The sequence below is a fragment of the Anomaloglossus baeobatrachus genome, chromosome 3 (genome assembly GCF_048569485.1).
Source record: "Anomaloglossus baeobatrachus isolate aAnoBae1 chromosome 3, aAnoBae1.hap1, whole genome shotgun sequence".
Lineage (NCBI taxonomy): Eukaryota > Metazoa > Chordata > Amphibia > Anura > Aromobatidae > Anomaloglossus > Anomaloglossus baeobatrachus.
In genome coordinates this window covers 387,917,746-387,937,183 of record NC_134355.1, presented here as the reverse complement: position 1 = coordinate 387,937,183, position 19,438 = coordinate 387,917,746, and the positions used below count along the sequence as shown (strand labels likewise).

The following is a 19,438-nucleotide window of genomic DNA, read 5'->3' as shown; positions in this document are numbered from 1 at the left end:
GTAAGTTGCTAGGAGGTTGCTGGTGAGATGTCACACTGCGACGCTCCAGCGATCCCACCAGCAACCTGACCTGGCAGGGATCGCTGGAGCGTCGCTACACAAGTTGCTGGTGAGCTCACCAGCAACCAGTGACCAGCCCCCAGCCAGCAGTGCCGCGTGGAAGATGCGCTTGGTAACTAAGGTAAATATCGGGTAACCAACCCGATATTTACCTTGGTTACCAGCGCACGCAGCTACACGTGCAGAGAGCAGGGAGCAGCGCACACTGTGCGCTGGCTCCCTGCTCTCCTAGTTACAGCACACATCGGGTTAATTACCCGATGTGTGCTGCAGCTAAATGTGCACAGAGCAGGGAGCAGCGCACACTGCTTAGCGCTGGCTCCTTGCTCTCCTAGCTACAGCACATATCGGGTTAATTAACCCGATGTGTCCTGCAGCTACATGTGCACAGAGCAGGAGCCGGCACTGACAGTGAGAGCGGCGGAGGCTGGTAACAAAGGTAAATATCGGGTAACCAAGGACAGGGCTTCCTGGTTACCCGATGTTTACTGTGGTTACCAGCCTCCGCAGAAGCCGGCTCCTGCTGCCTGCACATTTAGTTGTTGCTGTCTCGCTGTCACACACAGCGATCTGTGCTTCACAGCAGGAGAGCAACAACTAAAAAATGGCCCAGGACATTCAGCAACAACCAACGACCTCACAGCAGGGGCCAGGTTGTTGCTGGATGTCACACACAGCGACATCACTAGCAACATCGCTGCTACGTCACAAAAGTTGTTCGTTAGCAGCGATGTCGCTAGCGATGTTGCTTAGTGTGACGGGGCCTTAAGTGGTGAGTCAAGAGACATGGGCCATTGTTTCATATTGGACTGTTCGGTGCTCTTTTTGCATTCTAACTTTTTTAATGCCTGCCAATTGCATCAGCCTCCTATGGTGTACTAATCTGTGACATCTGGAGGACAATTGAACTATCAAACAATTGCCTCTATCTCCTCTCAGTGGGTACCTGCCAAAAGCGGAGTGCTGCTGCCAGGGGTAGTGGCCCTGGATGCCCCTAGGTTGTAGAGGTTCTAATACTTGATGAATCATTGAAGAGTGAGACTTTGTCACTTGAACAATCTCATGTCCTTACTGGGAATGTACTATATACTGTTGTCTGTTGGAAACCCACTAATATCTTACCAGAGTGTGGTAACCTCACCCCTTATTGTCTGAGCAATGTTCTTCCCACAGAGATGGAGTACGGATGTTTAGAGGGATGAGCCCTGGGCCACGAAGTCTGTTTACAACAACCAGGCCAGCGGATGAAAGCACCCTTGAACCTCGTGTCTCCACACTTGGCCACTTGACTTTTTACTGATAAACAGATTGCGGTGCAAAGTCTTCACAGATCTGCTCAGCTATTGGTAGACATTCATTTATTAAAGGGGCTATCTAGATTTGTGATGACGAGAGTTTTTAGTCACTCTATTATTCTCTGATGCCGGCAGCAAGACCGGATAGTTATGCAACCGCAAGTATGAAATTTTCGTACTTCCAACCGCATTCCGACTAGACATGTGCAGACTTGCTCAATTTACTTGTATTGAGCAAAACTGCAAATATCTAATTGGAATGTGGCCAGAAGTATGCAAATTGCATACTTGCGGTTATATAACTGTATCTGTAATTAATTCTAATATCCACTACCTGTTTGTTTCCCAGGTAAAACTAGCTATGCTGCATTATTAACTCAGTCTACAAAAAAAAAAAAATAAAATGGAGGGCTTATTCTGTAGCTACTGCGGTTGAACCTAATGAATTGTTGTTACACCCCTGTGCATATATGTTGTTTAATGAGTACAATGTGAGCTAATGTGCAATAACTTACGCTTAAAATATTTAATTGAAAAGAATTACCAGAAAACTGAAACATATTTCTTTCTCTTTTTTTCAGCTTTCTTCTTGTCTTCAGCTGCTTAATTTTGTCAGTGTTTTCCACCATCCCTGAACATCAAGAGCAAGCATCATATTGCCTCTTTGTCCTGGTAGGTGGCACAATTTTATACATGGTGACAAATTGTGAAGTCAATGTTTACATCAAATATTCCCAAATATTCTAAAATATTAGTTTTCAGGTAGTATAGAAATTGATTTAAATTTATTAAGAGATGTTCTAAATTTCTAATAAAACTGTGTTCTCCAAGATACCCTCTCGTTAGGAAATGTGGATTGGTCTACACTACCAGAGGACACAATATCGAACATCCTGCAACCTTATTTTTTATTTCAGTATACCACACACATACTATAGACATGATTCATTAAGACTGGTGTTTTAGGGGATAATTTTGCGTGCACTCAACCGGGTGAATGGAGCGGAAGGTCGGTCATGAACACTGCCTATCAATTCATTCTCATAGAAGCACCAAAGATCTGGGCATTGCACTCGTGCATCTCTGACACTCACATTAAGAATGAATGAAGTAGTATTGCATATGATCGACCCCTGTTCCATTCAGCCTGGGCTCTTCAGAGTTTCAGCTTTTGGGATCAAAGGGGGGCACAGCAGTTGGACCCCCAGCACTCGGAAAGTTATCCCCTACCTTTTCGAATAACTTTTTTTAACTTGAGAAGACCCCTTTAATGAAGGGAATATCATACACTTAAATAATTAAAAGGTGCATTCCATTTTAAAAATTAGGCACATCTTTTACCAGGCGTGCACCTCTACCAAGGTGTTTCTTCAGTCAGGGACTGAAGTACATTTCTATTTTAATTTACACCACCTAATGATGTTGGCGTGAATTTGCCAGATGGGTTTTACCAAGCTCCGTCCTGCCACCTCAACACCCAATTTGGCATAAAATTGGCAAAAGTCGCAACATTTTTGCCTACTTATGACTTGTGCAAAAAGTTTGCAATGTATCAAAGTATTTTACAGAATCCTGTACGTTTTTTTTTTTTTACTGGTTGCCTCTTTGTAGCTTAGCTTTGTTGGATATCTTAGTCTATACAACCAAAAACGTATAATAATGTAAACTTGCTGGTCTAATTACACCTATGTTTTTCCAGTGCATAACCCAAATGTACACTGTCTACATAGCATGAATGCACAGAAGTATTTACTATATTTTGGGTAAAATCACTTTATTCAACTCATGGGAAATTTGATGCATTTGTAAGAAATGCTTATAAAATTATACACAAGGAGAAAAAAGTCATGAATTTGATTTTGGTTGAAAACAAACTTTGTGTTAAAGAGGTTGTCCACTAATCGAACAAGCCCTTCTTAAACACTTTACAAAAAAAAAACATTCCCTTTCCGCCCCAGTGCTATTCCAGTGATATCGGTACTGGGTCCACCAGCATTCTCTACTGACATTATTAAGCCACTTGAGTGCTGCAGTTAATCAGTGACCTCAAAAGGGCAGCAATTCTCACTCTTATTTTGGATGAATCTTAAAAATAAGAGTGAGAACTGTTGCCCATTAGCAGCTGCTAACAGGCAGCACTGCTCTGGTGGCATATCAGCGTCACATGAGCCATAGGAGACCAAGTGCCGACATAGCTGGAATGACACTGCTACAATAGATGAATATGTGCTATGCTCTGGTGCCATATCAATGTCACATGAGCCATAGGAGACCCAGCACCAACATAGCTGCAATGGCACTGCCACAGTAGATGAATATGTGCTATGCTCTGGTGGCATATCAATGTCACAAGAGCCATAGGAGACCCAGCGCCGACATAGTTGGAATGGCACTGCCACAGTAGATCAATATGTGCTACGCTCTGGTGCTATATCAATGTCACATGAACCATAGGAGACTTAGCGCTGACATAGGACACATAATGCCAACATCACTAGAATGAAGCTGCTGCAGTAGATGAATTTATGGTATTCTCTGGTGGCATATCAATGTAACAATAGTCATAAGTGACCCAGCACCGACACTGCTGGAATTGTACTGCTACAGTAGATGAATATATGCTATGCTTAGGTGGCATATGAATGTCACAAGAGCCATAGGATACACAGCGTCGACATCGATGGAATGGTGCTGCCGCAGTAGATGAATATGTGCTATGCTCTGGTGTCATATCAATGTTGCATGAGCCATAGGATACCCAGCTCTGACATCACTGGAATGGCACTGCTACAGTAGATAAATATGTGCTATGCTTTGATGGCATATCGATGTTGCATGAGCCATAGGATACACAGCACCTACATCACTGGAATGGCACTGCTGCAGTAGATGTGCTAGGAATGTTACATGAGCCATAGAAGACCCAGCACTGCTGCAGGAGATGTGCTATGAATGATACATGAGCCATAGGAGACCCAGCACTGCTGCAGGAGATGTGCTATGAATTTTACATGAGCCATAGGAGACCCAGCGCTGCTGCAGGAGATGTGATATGAATGATACATGAGCCATAGGGGACCCAGCACTGCTGCAGGAGATGTGCTATGAATGTTACATGAGCCATAGGAGACCCATCGCTGCTGCAGGAGATGTGCTATGAATGTTACATGAGCCATAGGAGAGCCAGTGCTGCTGCAGGAGATGTGCTATAAATGATACATGAGCCATAGGAGACCCAGCAATGCTGCAGGAGATGTGCTATGAATGTTACATGAGCCATAGGAGACCCAGCGCTGCTGCAGGAGATGTGATATGAATGATACATGAGCCATAGGAGACCCAGCACTGCTGCAGGAGATGTGCTAGGAATGTTACATGAGCCATAGGAGACCCAGCGCTGCTGCAGGAGATGTGCTATGAATGATACATGAGCCATAGAAGACCAAGCGCTGCTGCAGTAGATGAACATGTGCTATTTTCATTGTATTCTGAGGAATACAGTATTTCAGACTGGGTTGTTAGAGTTGTGAATAACCGCAAGGGTTGTATGAAAAAGAAATGATTGTATGCGTCTGAATTCCACTGACAGGTCTTCTATTGATTAGTTTTTTTCACAAGGCATAGTAAACAATAGCTGATTAATGCCCCTTCAAAAGAAAGACAGTAAAATCAAAGGACTGCCCATTTTTTGGACAGACTTTTTGGGCCCTCTGACTGTTTGTGGCAGTGTTCTTTGTTTGACTTATAGAGGGGGAGATTCCTAATAGGGAGAGCCCCTTCCACATTATGATGTAGATATAAGGCTTGTTCCCAAGACTTCACTTCATCATTACATTAAACTTGTATAACTATTCTACTGTAGTATCATTGTAATGACTCACTTGACAAGCAACACTAATCCACGAGCTCTCAGATAGCTGTCATAATGTATATTGTGATCATCTGTGTCAGCATGGCATTGAGAAAATACCGTCTACTGTAAACAGCTGCCATTCTAATACTAACATTACAGTAAGAAAACATTAGTTATCAAATATAATCTTTACAAACTGTGTATAGTAGTTTCCTAAATGCTATTAAACAATTTGTTTTGAGAAAGAGCAGATAAATATACCCTGAGATAAGGGCGAGCGCTATGTTTATATAGTTCACTAATACCCTGATAATGTTGCATTCTCTTCGTGTTGAGTGACTGCCAAGTGGCATCAAGAATTGAACAGGTATTTAAAACTTGGGGGAAGGGATCACCCTGGCAAGTTATGTTCTTTTAGTTGCTGAATGACACTTCACCCCTTGTAAGACGAGTACTTACACTTTCAGTTTTCACTCATATGCTGAGGGGATTTGTGAAATCACTAGGAGACTGGTTTATGGCGTCTCCGTTCGGCACTCTTACTACACAGGTGCACCGACTTTCCTCGGAATTTCAGCTCTTCTTACAGTAGGCTAAATAGAGTCTTGTGGGATCAATTAACCTTTTCCTCTCTTTGACATGCTTCGGTTCTTGTTCTTTCTTCCTGTCATATCAACACTTCAGTGAACATTTGATATCCCGAGACACGTAATGCAGAGATAAATATATACACTGTTCGAGTTCTTTTCACCAGAGATCATGCTAACTCCGTCTTTGTTATGTTCCGTAAAATATAACACTCTGCAAACTTTCTTTTTGTTGTCAAACAAGATTATTTGTATTTTATATTGATTTGACCTAAAAGTTCTATTTTTTAAAAGGAGCCTCTTGGGTATTAGAAGTTTACGGGAGAACATCTACTCTTTCTTTCAAGCACATTCAATTCTGGTTTTTAGGACTAAAACACTTGTTAGCCACTTTTATCTTTTTTATCTTAAACTTATATTCATTGCTGTTCACATCCATGGCAGACAGACTGCTACCTACAACAGTGCTACCCAAAAGTATTATTTCACTTTCTTCCTCATATACTTAAAAAAATATTAGAAAGAAATCTAAATGATTGAGAATTTAGTGAGACTGGAACAGATATTTTATAATATATTGTTTTTATCACCAAAATGACTAAATCGAATGTCTTAAAACATTGGATTTTCTTTAGGCCTCTTTCACACGTTCGTGAAAAACCACACACGTTTTTCACGGACGTGTCAGAGGAGCGTTTTGCCCTCCGTGAGCCGTGTTTATTGCCTACATGTGTTATCCGTGATAACAAACGGAGAACGGGAACTTTCTACTCACCTGTCCCTGGCTTTGCTGTCCGTGGTGCTGAACTTCGGTCTCCGGTCCTGCTGACTCCCCGCTGCTGCTGCTTCCGGCCGCAGTGAAGTGAATATTCAATACGCATAATGAGCGGCGGTCGGCAGCAAGTGACAGCAGCGGCAGAGACTGCAGGGCTGGAAAAGGTGAGTAAAGTTTTGTTTTTTTTTTCTCGCAGACACATGTCTTTTCTTCGGGTGCATGTCACACGGAACACATCCGTGTGGTCCGTTTGTGTTATGTGTGACCAGTTTGCATTCCGTGTGACACCCGTGATGCCAGAGAGAAGACGGACATGTTGCCGTGAGAAACACACGGACACATGTATGTACGTAACGGACACACGTTCCGTGCGTAAATACATACGTGTATCCAAATCCATTGGAATTCTTAGGTCTACGTGTGTACGTGTCTCCGGTACGTGCGGAAACTGACCAAACACGTATTGGAGGCATGTATGTGTGAAAGAGGCCTAAAGGGAATCTGTCACCAAGTTTATGCTATGTACTCTGAGAGTAGCATAATATAGAGATCGAGACCCTGATTTCAGTGATGTTTAATTTACTGGTCTGCAGATTCAGCAGTTCTCTGAATGCTGAGCTTTGTATAACCCCACGCATAACAATGATTCTCAGCTTTTTGTCTACACTGTATATAAGCAGAAAGTTGCCAATCAGTGGTGGGGACGGAGTTATACAGAGCAGGAGGGCTACATGGCATGAGACAAATCGTCCTCTTGTGATAATCTTCTCCAGATAAAACATTGATTTTATTGAAACTATATCAAACAGTCCAGTAAATGACACATCACTGGAATCATGCTGCTCTTAGATTAAACAGCATCAATCTGTTGACAGATCCCCTTGTTATAATCACAATGTTTGTTGTAGGTTAAATGTTGATTGCAGAAAAAAATATCAAGAAATACTTTATCCAAGGAGGATTTGTAGAAAGTTACACTGACAAGCAAAACGGTAATAATGTTTTGAACTTTTGACTTTCAACTCCATATCTCACCATCCACCACAGCTTTGAGCATTGGACTACCTTCATATTATAGACAATCATCTTGGCTATCTCACAGATATATTTGACTTGCAACTATTTAGCATATGATTAGTTATGCAGATTCTTGTTATGTCACTGCATTGTTACTGTTTTACTACTAAAAATCTAAATTAATTTTTTTATTATTTTGTTAGTATTTTGTAAATGTACCTTTGGGTTTCAGTACTACCCGTTAGCTTCTTGGCATGCTCTGGATCAGATTCAAGCATGTCTCTCCTGAAATCTGGTCCCAGGTCTTTTCTACATGTTCCCAGTGTAGTGTACAGCTTTTTTTTCAACTCTACCCACAAGTGTTAAATTGGGTTAAGGTCTAGGGACTGTGGGAGTAATCCAGCACCTCAACTTCATTATCATTGAATCATTTATTTTCTAATCTCGACATATAATTTGGGTAGTTGTCCCGATGAAACTCATTCATCCTTTTTATACCATAGTACTCAAGTGTACAAAGTAACTCGTCTTGTATGATACTAAATGTAGCTGAGTATTGAGACCATTGATCCTGGTCAAGTATCGAATGCCTTTGGCTGTGAAACAGCCCTGTATCATCAGGCTTGCTCCACTGATCTTCACAGTTTCTTCAATTTCTCAATCCATTAGCCCTTTATTTCCTGGTTTCTTCCAGACCCATTTGCCCCATCAGTGCCTTGTCTATTGACTTTCACTCCAAATTACCCATTTCAATCTTCTACTGCTCACTTCTTTGCAAACTAGAGCCGACGCTTTTTATGTTAATATTGAAATCAAGGCTTCTTCACCTTCTTTTGAGTCACCATTCCAGACTTGTATAATATGCATCACATACGAGTCTCCTTCACTGCCGTATTTGTCGTGCCAGTATTGATAGACCTTGTGATGAGCCGATTTGTTGACTCCAATATTTTGCCTTCATTTACATCTCTTGGCTTTGGATGGATGGACTTCATTTCATATTCTTTCATCTGTTCTGGCACTCACATGAAGCAATTTGGCAATTTTCTTGGCTGAGAGACCGCTGTCAATGAGCCGGATTATTCTATTTCTCTTTTCTTGGGAAATCTTCTTCATGGTTGCTTTTCAATTCAAACCAGTGACCTTTCACTTAGGAATCAACCTATTAACATAATGAACTATTAATGAATGTGAGAACATGTTGTAATCTGTAGTATACAGAAAGACTTTTTTATTTATTCAAACGCCAGGAGCAAAACAGTAACAATGTAACATGATAAGAATCTGCAAAAGTAATCATATGCTAAATAGTTGCAAGTCAATTTATGTACGAGGTAGCCAAGATGATTATGTATAAAATAATGGTAGTCTCATGCTCGAAGCTGTAGTGGGTGGTGAGATTTGTTTGTCACTGTATAATCAACTAATACCATTTCCAGACTTTTTTTATGAGTGAAGCTGGAGTTAAAATACTCATATATTTTCCATTTATTATGAATTTAGAACCTACCACTATTGATGAGTGAGCACTAAAATACTGGGGTGCTCGTTACTCGAATCGAGCAAAAGAGAATGCTTGTCTTGAGTAACGAGTATTATGGAAGTCAATGGGAAAATTGAGCATAGACTGTCCCAGGATGTTTGGGGGGTATGCAAATTGCTAAAATGGATGGAAACGGCATTCAAATGGAATGGGAACAGCATTGGGGAAGATGCTTGGATGAATCTTTGAGTCCTCACGTCACTGCTGGAAACAATGTTCTCAAAGTGTTAGGCCACTTTTACGTACTGGCAATAAAATATACAAAAGTGAGAATGAAATGGATTTTAGAGGAAAAAATGTTAGAAAACATTGTTTCTTGCATAATGACTTGAATATAAGGTATATTTGAAAAAGGGGAACATTTTTATTATATTTATTTATTTATTTTTTTAAAATGCCTCCTCTACTCATTGTTACATTCACACAGCGTTTTTTTTACTTTTTTGTACTGTCTCATTGCTTTCAATGATGAAAAAAAACATTCAACGGTAAATGTAATTTTAACATTTTACTACCTTATCTGGGCATGTGATGTGTGCGACATGGTCAGGCACATCCTTTTTAATTTATGAAGAAGGGATTCTGAAACTCACAAAGTCTATGCAACAATGCAAGGACTGGCAAATATTGGAAAGAAGAGGGACTCTGATACACCCTGTATTAGCCATAAAGGAGGGCCTCATATTAGGCAGTTGGATTTCTGCACTCAGAAAGCCTATGCACTCAGTACAAAGACTGCCAAAAATTAGATTGAGGGACTGCAATAGCCCCTTGAAGACACCTAGTGGTGTAAACATCTGCCAAAAACCAAAAAGAGATATTCTGATACACACGCGAAGAGACGTAGAGGAGGGTCTCAAAAAACTTTTTTTGAACACTTGGAATTAGTGGAATTCCTACTCAGGTTAAGTCTGATGCCCAAAATGCAAGCACAGAAAAACACCCCTGGGGGTTTACATTATATATATTGTGAGGTAGCGAGGTCGGCTGCTCAGCAGAAGACACGGGATCCAGGCATTAAGGTTCACAGCACACGGTTTAATGTCCAAAACAAAAGTCCATAACACAATACATGTGCCTCTCCAGCAGAAAACTCAGGGAGTTGTGTTCACTCCCTCACACCCGGCACACCTGCCCTTGTTCCTGATTCTATTTAACCCTTCCCTCAGCCTGTAGGGAAACAGCATTAACCCTATAGTGGATTCACTTCCTATCATGGAGTGAGCACAACCGGGGCGAGACATACCGGCCGTCATAGATAACCCCGGTCACAGTCTCACATACCCCCCCCCTCAGTTCAAGCGTGCGGGGTTGAACTCCAGCCATCAAACACGGGCCGCGGGACAAGGCATCGGCGTTGCCCTGCAACCTACCGGCCCGGTGTTCAACCGTAAACCGGAAGTTCTGCAGAGAAAGGAACCACCGGGTAACCCGGGCATTCCGTTCCTTGGCAGACCTCATCCAGACCAGTGGAGAGTGATCCGTCACCAAGCGAAACCGCCGTCCCAGCAGGTAATAGCGTAGGGACTCCAAGGCCCACTTGATCGCCAGGCACTCCTTCTCCACTACACTATAATTCCGCTCGGGAGGGGTGAGCTTCCTACTCAAGAAGGTGACGGGGTGTTCCTCCCCCTGTACCACCTGAGACAGCACTGCCCCCAGGCCGACCTCCGAGGCGTCAGTCTGTACAATGAACTCCTTCCGGAAATCAGGGTTGACCAGAACGGGCTGTCCGCACAGGACCTCCTTCAGGGCCTGGAAGGAGTCCTCGGCCTGCGGAGTCCAGCGCACCATGACGGACTTCTTGCCTTTGAGAAGGTCCGTCAAGGGGGCTGATAGTCCCGCAAAATCCTTTACAAACCTCCTGCAGTACCCCACGATACCCAGGAAGGCCCTAACCTGCTTCGTGGTCAGGGGTCTAGGCCACTTCTGGATCGCCTCAACCTTGTTAATTTGGGGCTTAATCACTCATTGGCCTATCACGTAGCCCAAGTAGCGGGCTTTCGTGAGTCCCAATGCACATTTCTTGGGATTGGCTGTCAATCCGGCTGTTCGAAGCGCGTCCACCACCGCTTGTACCTGTTCCAAGTGGGTCTGCCAATCGGAGCTGTAAATAATGATGTCATCAAGGTACGCCGATGCATACGCCTGGTGGGGTTCCAGCACTAAGTCCATCAACCTCTGGAACGTGGCCGGAGCGCCATGTAACCCAAAAGGCAAGACAACATAGTGGAAGAGACCCTCCGGCGTAACAAAAGCGGTTTTCTCCTTGGCGGACTCTGTTAGTGGCACCTGCCAGTACCCCTTGGTCAGGTCGAGCGTGGTAAAATATCGCGCCTGTCTCAGCCTATCAATCAGCTCATCCACCCGGGGCATGGGGTAGAGATCGAACTTGGATATTTCGTTCAATCTCCTAAAGTCATTGCAGAACCTTAAGGAGCCATCGGGTTTTGGTATTAGGACAATCGGACTAGCCCATTCACTCTGGGATTTTTCGATGACCCCCAGGCGTAACATTGTCTTTACTTCCTCTGATATGGCTTGTCGTCGAGCCTCCGGTAAATGTTCCTTCACAATTGGCATGACCGCGCTTATGCGGTTCTGCATACCTAAAATGTGTTCGATCACACTTTTATGGGGGGTGGGCTGTTGTTCCCATGTTTCTTTTGCCAGGTCCAACAATCCCCGGGGATGTCGCCCGTATAACAATTCAAAAGGCGAAAACCCCGTGGATGCCTGTGGCACCTCTCGTATGGCAAACATCAAATAGGGAAGCATCATATCCCAGTCTTTCCCGTCTTTTGAGATCACCCTTCTAAGCATGGTTTTCAGGGTTTTATTGAAACGCTCGACTAAACCGTCCGTTTGAGGATGATACACAGACGTACGCAACTGCTTGATCTGGAGTAGCCGACATAGCTCTTTGGTCACTTTAGACATGAATGGGGTCCCCTGATCCGTAAGGATCTCCTTGGGCAACCCCACCCGGCAGAACACAGCAAACAACTCCCGAGCTATAAGCTTTGCTGCAGTATGTCTGAGAGGTATCGCCTCGGGATACCGGGTGGCATAGTCAACGATCACTAGGATGTGTTGGTGCCCTCGAGCGGACTTTACGAGGGGTCCCACCAGATCCATCCCTATCCGTTCAAACGGGACTTCTATAATGGGTAACGGTACCAACGGACTGCGAAAATGGGTCAGGGGTGCGGTAAGCTGACACTCCGGGCAGGTTTCGCAGAACCGTGTTACCTCCCCGAAGACCCCGGGCCAATAGAACCTTTGCAATATTCGCTCCTGCGTTTTCTTGACCCCTAGGTGGCCACTCATCAGGTGTTTATGAGCCAAGTCGAGGACCCGCCGGCGATGCGGCTGGGGCACCACCAACTGTTCTACCCCCACGCCCCGTATTTCATCTACCCGGTAGAGTAAATCCTGCTTAAGAGCGAAATGGGGGTACCTTACCTGGGCACCGGGCAGCTGTGCCACCCCGTCAACTACTGTCACCCGACTCCGGGCATGTATCAACGTAGGGTCCTGGAGTTGGGCTGTCCCAAACGTATCCGGGGACGCCTCCAACTCCGGGATGGGCTCGACCGTCTCAGCCTCTCCTGCCAATACCTCTAGGGGTGACCTACCGGGTTCACACTCTGTCCCTATCATGGTGACCCCTACGGCAGGTGTCCCAGATTCAGGATTGTAGGGCTCAGGTCCCGGACCAACCAATATCTGAGGGGACTTAGGGGGTCCCCTCCACAAAGTCCAAAAATAGGGCAGATCCCTTCCTAGGATCACGTCATAAGGAAGAGTGTTAAGAAGTCCCACCTCATGTTGCACCTGCCCGCAAGGTGCTGTGATGGTGACAATCCCCGTGGGATAGTCGCGGCGGTCCCCATGTATGCAAACCACCCCCACGGTGCGTCCTGTGGTCTTTACTTTAGCCCTCAAGGTGGATCGCACAAGGGTCACTAAACTTCCGGAATCCAACAATCCTGTAACCGGACATCCATTCACCTCTATTTGGCACAAGTGGGGCTCCGTCTCTGGGGAGACCCGGTCAGCGGTACACACCACCTGAGCATACATTGAACCCCGCCGGGTAACCCCACAATCCATGGGCTCCGTGGTGAGTGGACACTGGGCTTCCATATGTCCCACCCGCTGGCACCGCCAACATCTAATGGGGACGGAAACCCCCTTGACGGGTTGTCGTTTAGGGTACAGAACCTTCCGGACCTCAGGAATGGTGGCCGCGGCCTCAGATGGGACGGTAGGGGACTCCTGCACCGTTGTCAGCGGTGCGTCCTTGGCCCTAGGCTTGGAGGGGCCGGACCGACGGGCGGTACGCAAAGTCTCAGTGTCCCGTATCAAGTCCTGCGTAGCCACATGCCGCTCTACCAGGGACACCAATTGGTCCAGGGTACTCGGGTCACCCTGTCCGACCCACCGTTGAACGGTGACGGGTAAAGTGCGCACAAAACGATCCACTACTACCCTTTCCACCATTTGCGCCGGGCTCAGAGTGTCAGGCTGCAACCACTTTTTTACAAGATGCAACAAGTCATAGGCCTGGGAGCGTACGGGTTTGGCTTCCTCAAAGAACCACTGATTTACCCGCTGAGCCCGTACATAGGTATTCACCCCCAACCGAGCCAGTATTTCGGCTTTCAGGGTCACATAGTCAATGGCGTCCTCGGTACAGAGGTCCAGGTACGCTTTTTGGGGTTCCCCCGTGAGATAGGGCGACAATACCTCAGCCCACTGCGGGGTCGGCAGCTTTTCCCGCTCGGCCACCCGCTCAAACACCGCCAGGAACGCTTCCACATCATCACCCGGGGTCATCTTTTGCAACGCTTGTCTCACCGCTTTCCGGACGCTGCCGTCGTCATCCGGTCCCGGGGTTGTTGCTGCCGGTCTGGCACGGATCGACTTGGCCAGGAGAACCATCTGTTCTTGGTGCCTTTTTTCCTGCAATTGCAAGGCTTGCTGCTGACGTGCATTGTCCTGCTCCATCTGTTCTTGGTGCCTTTTGTCCTGTACTTGCAAGGATTGCTGCTGACGTGCATTGGCCTGATCCATCTGTTCTTGGAATTTTTTTTCCTGCATTTGCAAGGATTGGAGCAGGTGTGCATTGGTCTGTTGCTGCTGTGCATTAGCCTGTTGCTGCTGTGCATTAGCCTGTTGCTGCTGTGCATTAGCCTGAGCCAAATGCTTTAGTATGTCCTCCATGGCGTCGCCGGGTTTGGGCTGTAGTATAGCCGCTCGAATCCAGGACATGTGCTACTGGGTCACCAGGAATGGATGCTACACCTCACCGGCTGTCATGCCCGCCGATTCTCCACCATATGTGAGGTAGCGAGGTCGGCTGCGCAGCAGAAGACACGGGATCCAGGCATTAAGGTTCACAGCACACGGTTTAATGTCCAAAACAAAAGTCCATAACACAATACATGTGCCTCTCCAGCAGAAAACTCAGGGAGTTGTGTTCACTCCCTCACACCCGGCACACCTGCCCTTGTTCCTGATTCTATTTAACCCTTCCCTCAGCCTGTAGGGAAACAGCATTAACCCTATAGTGGATTCACTTCCTATCATGGAGTGAGCACAACCGGGGCGAGACATACCGGCCGTCATAGATAACCCCGGTCACAGTCTCACAATATATATATATATATATATATATATATATATATATATATATATATAATATATAAATATACATAGTGTATATATGTGTGTGTGTGTGTGTGTGTGTGTGTGTGTGTGTAAAAGTGTGTTTAAGAGGTTACTTGAGGTAGTCATCTAAAAATGTATGTATTGTAGTGTCATACAAACCTTTGAAAAATTGTGAGAGTATCGCATCACGAGTGGTAAGCGTTGGAAATACACCGCAATGAAAGGAACATTACAATTGCCTTTAGGTTTTTAGGTTTGGCTGTTGTCATCCAACGGAGTTGAGAAGTCTAGGCTAATCCACCCTTTGTTCATTTTCATAGAAGTAAGCCAGTCAGCATTTTCAGTTGACAGGTGGATGTGCCTATAGGTTATGCCTACTGGAGTGCTAAAAACTTGCTCAAACAAAATGCTAGGGGCAGGGCAGGCCAGCACCTCCAAGGCATAGAGGGACATTTCATGCATCGTGTCCAGCTTTAATCAACAATAGCTGTATGGCACAGAGGAATCACGGAGGATGGTGGTATGGTTGGCTAGCTAATCCTTCACCATTTTCATAAACTTTTTCCCTCCTTGTCAGAGTACCCCGTGCATCAGGACCACGGCTTCTGTGTGCACCACCGTCAGCAGGAAGTCTACTTCCCCTTCCCTTACGAATTTTAAATTATATATGAGCTAAGAACAGTATCATAGAATAGAATGCATTTAAATTAGACCTGTAAAGGACTTTGTTTGTATATGGCAGCACTAAGAACTGTAATGCAATGAACCCTACCTAAATGCCTTTAATACACTATTCCTACTCCAGAAGCTAACCCTACACTAATTGCAGACTAAAAGTGGTATTATTAGAGAATAGAATGTATTTAAGTTAGCCCTGAAAAGGAATGTTGGTTGTGCGTGACAGGACTCTATCCCTACTTCACAACCTAACCCTACACTAATCACAGGCAAATAGTGGTATTATTAGAGAATAGAATGTATTTAAATTTGCCCTGAAAAGACCTGTTGGTTGTAAGTGGCAGCACCAAGGACTGTATGGCTATGTGTACACAATGCTTTGTTATCACATTTTTGGTGCGTTTTAAGTGCATTGTTTTCACAAAACTGCATGCAAATCTTTATGCTAGCAAAATCAATGAAAATCCTGAAGTTTTTTGTACATGTTACTTTTTTCCCTTGCAGATTAAATCAGAAATACATCTGTAGCATGTCAATTCTTTCAGTGTTTTTGCAGTGTTTTACACCCTAGAATGAATGAAAAATGCATTGGAAAAAATGCACGCAAAAAAACACACCAAAAAGGCATCAAAAACACAGGGCCAAAAGAAAGCATTTTTGCTCCCAAGATATGCAGAAATGAAGCAGAAAATTCTGCAACAAAATATTAATCATGCGCAGACAGCCTTACGCAATGAGCCCTGCCTAAATGGCTAGTACACTATTCCTACTCCAGAAGCTAAGCCTACACTAATTGCAGACAAAGAGCGGTATTATTTAAGAATATAATGTCTTTAAATTGGCGCTGAAAAGGACTGTTGGTTGTATGTTGCAGCACCAAGGACTGTAATGCAATGAACCCTGCTTAAATGCCTCTAATACACTATCCATACTCCAGAAGCTAATCTTAAACTAACTGCAGAATAATAGCAATATTATTAGAGAATAGAATGTATTTTAACCTCTTCACTACCCGGCGATTTTCTGTTTTTACTTCTTTTCTTCCAAGAGCTATAACTCTTTTATTTTTCTATCAGTATAGCCATATGAGGGCTTCTTTTTTACGGGACAATATGTACTTTGAATGAAGCCATATATTCTGCCACATGTTGGTCTGGAAAGTGGGAAAAAAAATTCCAAGTGCGGTAAAATTGCAAAAAAAATTGAAATTCCACGATTGTTTTTTGTTCTTTCTTTTTTTATTTACCATGTTCACTACATGGTAAAGTTGACCTTATAGTATGATTTCCCAGATCAGTTCGAGCTCGTTGATGCCAAACATGTATAATTTTTTTGTTTATTTAAGTAGTGGGTAAAAAAATCAGAAAGTTGTAAAAAAAACAAATGCACTTTTATTGCCATTTTTCAAGACTTGTAACATTCTCATTTTTGGGATCTGGAGCTGTTTGATGGCTTAAACTTTGAGGCCTAAGCTGATGTTTTTAGTTATACCATTTTTGGGTACATACGATGTTTTGATCGCCTCTTATTGCATTTTGTTCCAATGTTGCGGGAACAAAACCATAATTCTGGAATTTTTCTTTTTTTTTTTCTTTTTACGTCCTTTACTGATCAGTAGAGATGAGCCACCCCCCTAGAGTTCGAGTTCGGTTCGTCGAACGGTGCCCCGTTCGACAAGCCGTTCGACGAACCTCTTGATCCCCATTGAAAACAATGGGAGGCAATCACAAACACATAAAAACACATTATAAATGTACACATACAGTTAATAAACATTGCCATAACACTTACCGGTGCCCACGATGCGTCCTGCACTCTGTCTCCCGCCGCTTTTCCATCGGTAATCGCTGAGTCCTCCCGGTAACCAGCAGTGATGCAGGACCTATCGTGACGTCAAAATAGCCATGTGACCAGTCACGTGTCTATTATCTAATTGGCTACAGACTGGTCACATGGCTTTGACGTCATGCTAGGTCCTGTCATTACACTCTCCGGTACATGGTGCACGTTTGTGTATCACCATGTACCGGCAACATGCTCTGGCACACGGTCGACTCCCCGTTCTGCTTCCCCGTTCCATTATTGACCAGCTGACACAGCCGGTAAATAACAGAGATCACCGTTGCCATAGCAACGCACCTGTTAGCGGTGATGTCACCGCTAACAGCCGCAGCGGCACCGGGAATCACGTGATTGGAGCACCGTTGCTATGGCAACCCGTCTGTCAGCGATGACGGTACTGCTAACAGCCAGCAGCACTGATCACTCACGGAATGAAAAGCCTGCACGGGGAGCAGCGTCTTTCTCCCATGCAGTGCTGCTGATGGAGCAGAGCTGCATGTGTTGAAGGAGAATGAAGACAGAAGACCATGGATCGTGGAGGGATAGAAGGGAGTAATAAACATGAAGTCTCTAAGTGTGTCTGTGTATTTATTTCTATTAAAGTATTTTTTCTTCGTGTGGTGGGGGTTTTTTTTACCCTTTATTGGAGATTCTTAATGGCCGGGTCAAATTTGCCTGACATTAAGAATCTCTGGCTTAATACTAGCTATTAAAGCAAAGCTAGTGTTAACTCATTATTACCCAGCAAGTCACCCGGCGTCAGGGCTGCTGGAAGAGTTGGATACAGCGCCAGATGATGGCGCTTCTATAAGAGCGCCATTTTCTGGAGCGGCCGCAGACTGCAATTCGCAGCAGAGGGGCCCAGAAACCTCGGGCTAACCTGTACTGCGGATTCCAATCCCCAGCTTCCTAGTTGTACCCGGCTGGACACAAAAATGGGGTGAAGTCCACGTGTTTTTTTTTTTTTTTAATCATTTCATGAAATTCATGAAATAATTAAAAAAAGGGCTTCCCTATATTTTTAGTTCCCAGCCGGGTGCAAATAGGCAGATGGGGGTTGTGGGCAGCCGTACCTGCCTGCTGTACCTGGCTAGCATACAAAAATATGGCGAAGCACACTTCATTTTTTTTGTAGTTTTTTGGCAAAAAAAATAAAAAATGCTACCCTGGATTTTCCCTTGCCAGTGAAGGTAACACCAAGCAGTGGGGGTTGGCAGCCAGTAGCTGCTTGGATTACCCTTAGCTAGCAATACAAAAAATGCAGCGGGAGCCCATATATATTTTTTTTAATTATTTATTTAAATAACTAAAAAAAAGGGCTGCCCTGTATTTTGATTGCTGGACATCACAGTGCTGTAAAAATAAATCTTTAAAAAAAGATGTAGCGCTCTGCATTATTTTTGATTCTCAGTGCAGATAAAGCAGCCAGCTACGGGTTGCCAGTCCCATCTGCCTGGCGTTACCTTGGCTGGCAATCAAAATACAGGGAACCCCATTAATTTTTTTTATTTAAAAAAAATAGTTAACAAAAAAAAAAATGACGTTGGGTCCTCCCATTTTTGATAGCCAGCTAGGGTAAAGCAGACGGCTGTAGCCTGAAAACCACAGCTGGCAGCTTTACCGTGGTTGGGGATCCAATGTGGAGGTCACCCCAGGCTCTTTTTTTATAATTATTTTATAAATATTAATAATTACAAAACAAATTAGGGTCCCCCCCAAATTGGATCACCGGCCAAGGTAAAGCGGACAGCTGTGGTCTAGTATTCTCAGGGTGGGAAGGTCCATAGTTATTGGCCCTTCACAGCTTAAAAATAGCAGGCCACAGGCGCCCCAAAAGTGGCGCATCCACTAGATGCGCCAATCCTGGCGCTTCACCCTAGCTCATCCCGCGCCCTTGTGCAGTGGCAAACGGGGTAATAAATAGGGTTGATACTAGCTGTAAGGTCACCTGACATCAAGCCCAGCAGTTTGTGATGTCATGGCGTCTATCACATACCCGACATCACAAACTGTCAGTACTAACAAAACAAATAGCCAAAAAAAATGTATTTGAAAAAACACTCCCCAAAACATTCCCTCTTTCACCAATTTATTGTAAGGAAAAAAAATAAG

The 19,438-nt window shown here is 44.3% G+C and overlaps 1 protein-coding gene across 4 annotated transcripts in view; it reads left to right on the top strand.

The window, feature by feature from the left end:
- KCNQ5 (potassium voltage-gated channel subfamily Q member 5) overlaps positions 1 to 19,438 on the top strand; it is an 894,563-nt gene that overhangs the window by 517,343 nt on the left and 357,782 nt on the right. For all 4 annotated transcript variants that reach the window (XM_075340207.1, XM_075340208.1, XM_075340210.1 and 1 more), the window contains exon 2: positions 1,937 to 2,027. In XM_075340207.1, the coding sequence (XP_075196322.1) occupies positions 1,937 to 2,027 (91 nt within the window). The remainder of the gene's footprint in view (positions 1 to 1,936; positions 2,028 to 19,438) is intronic.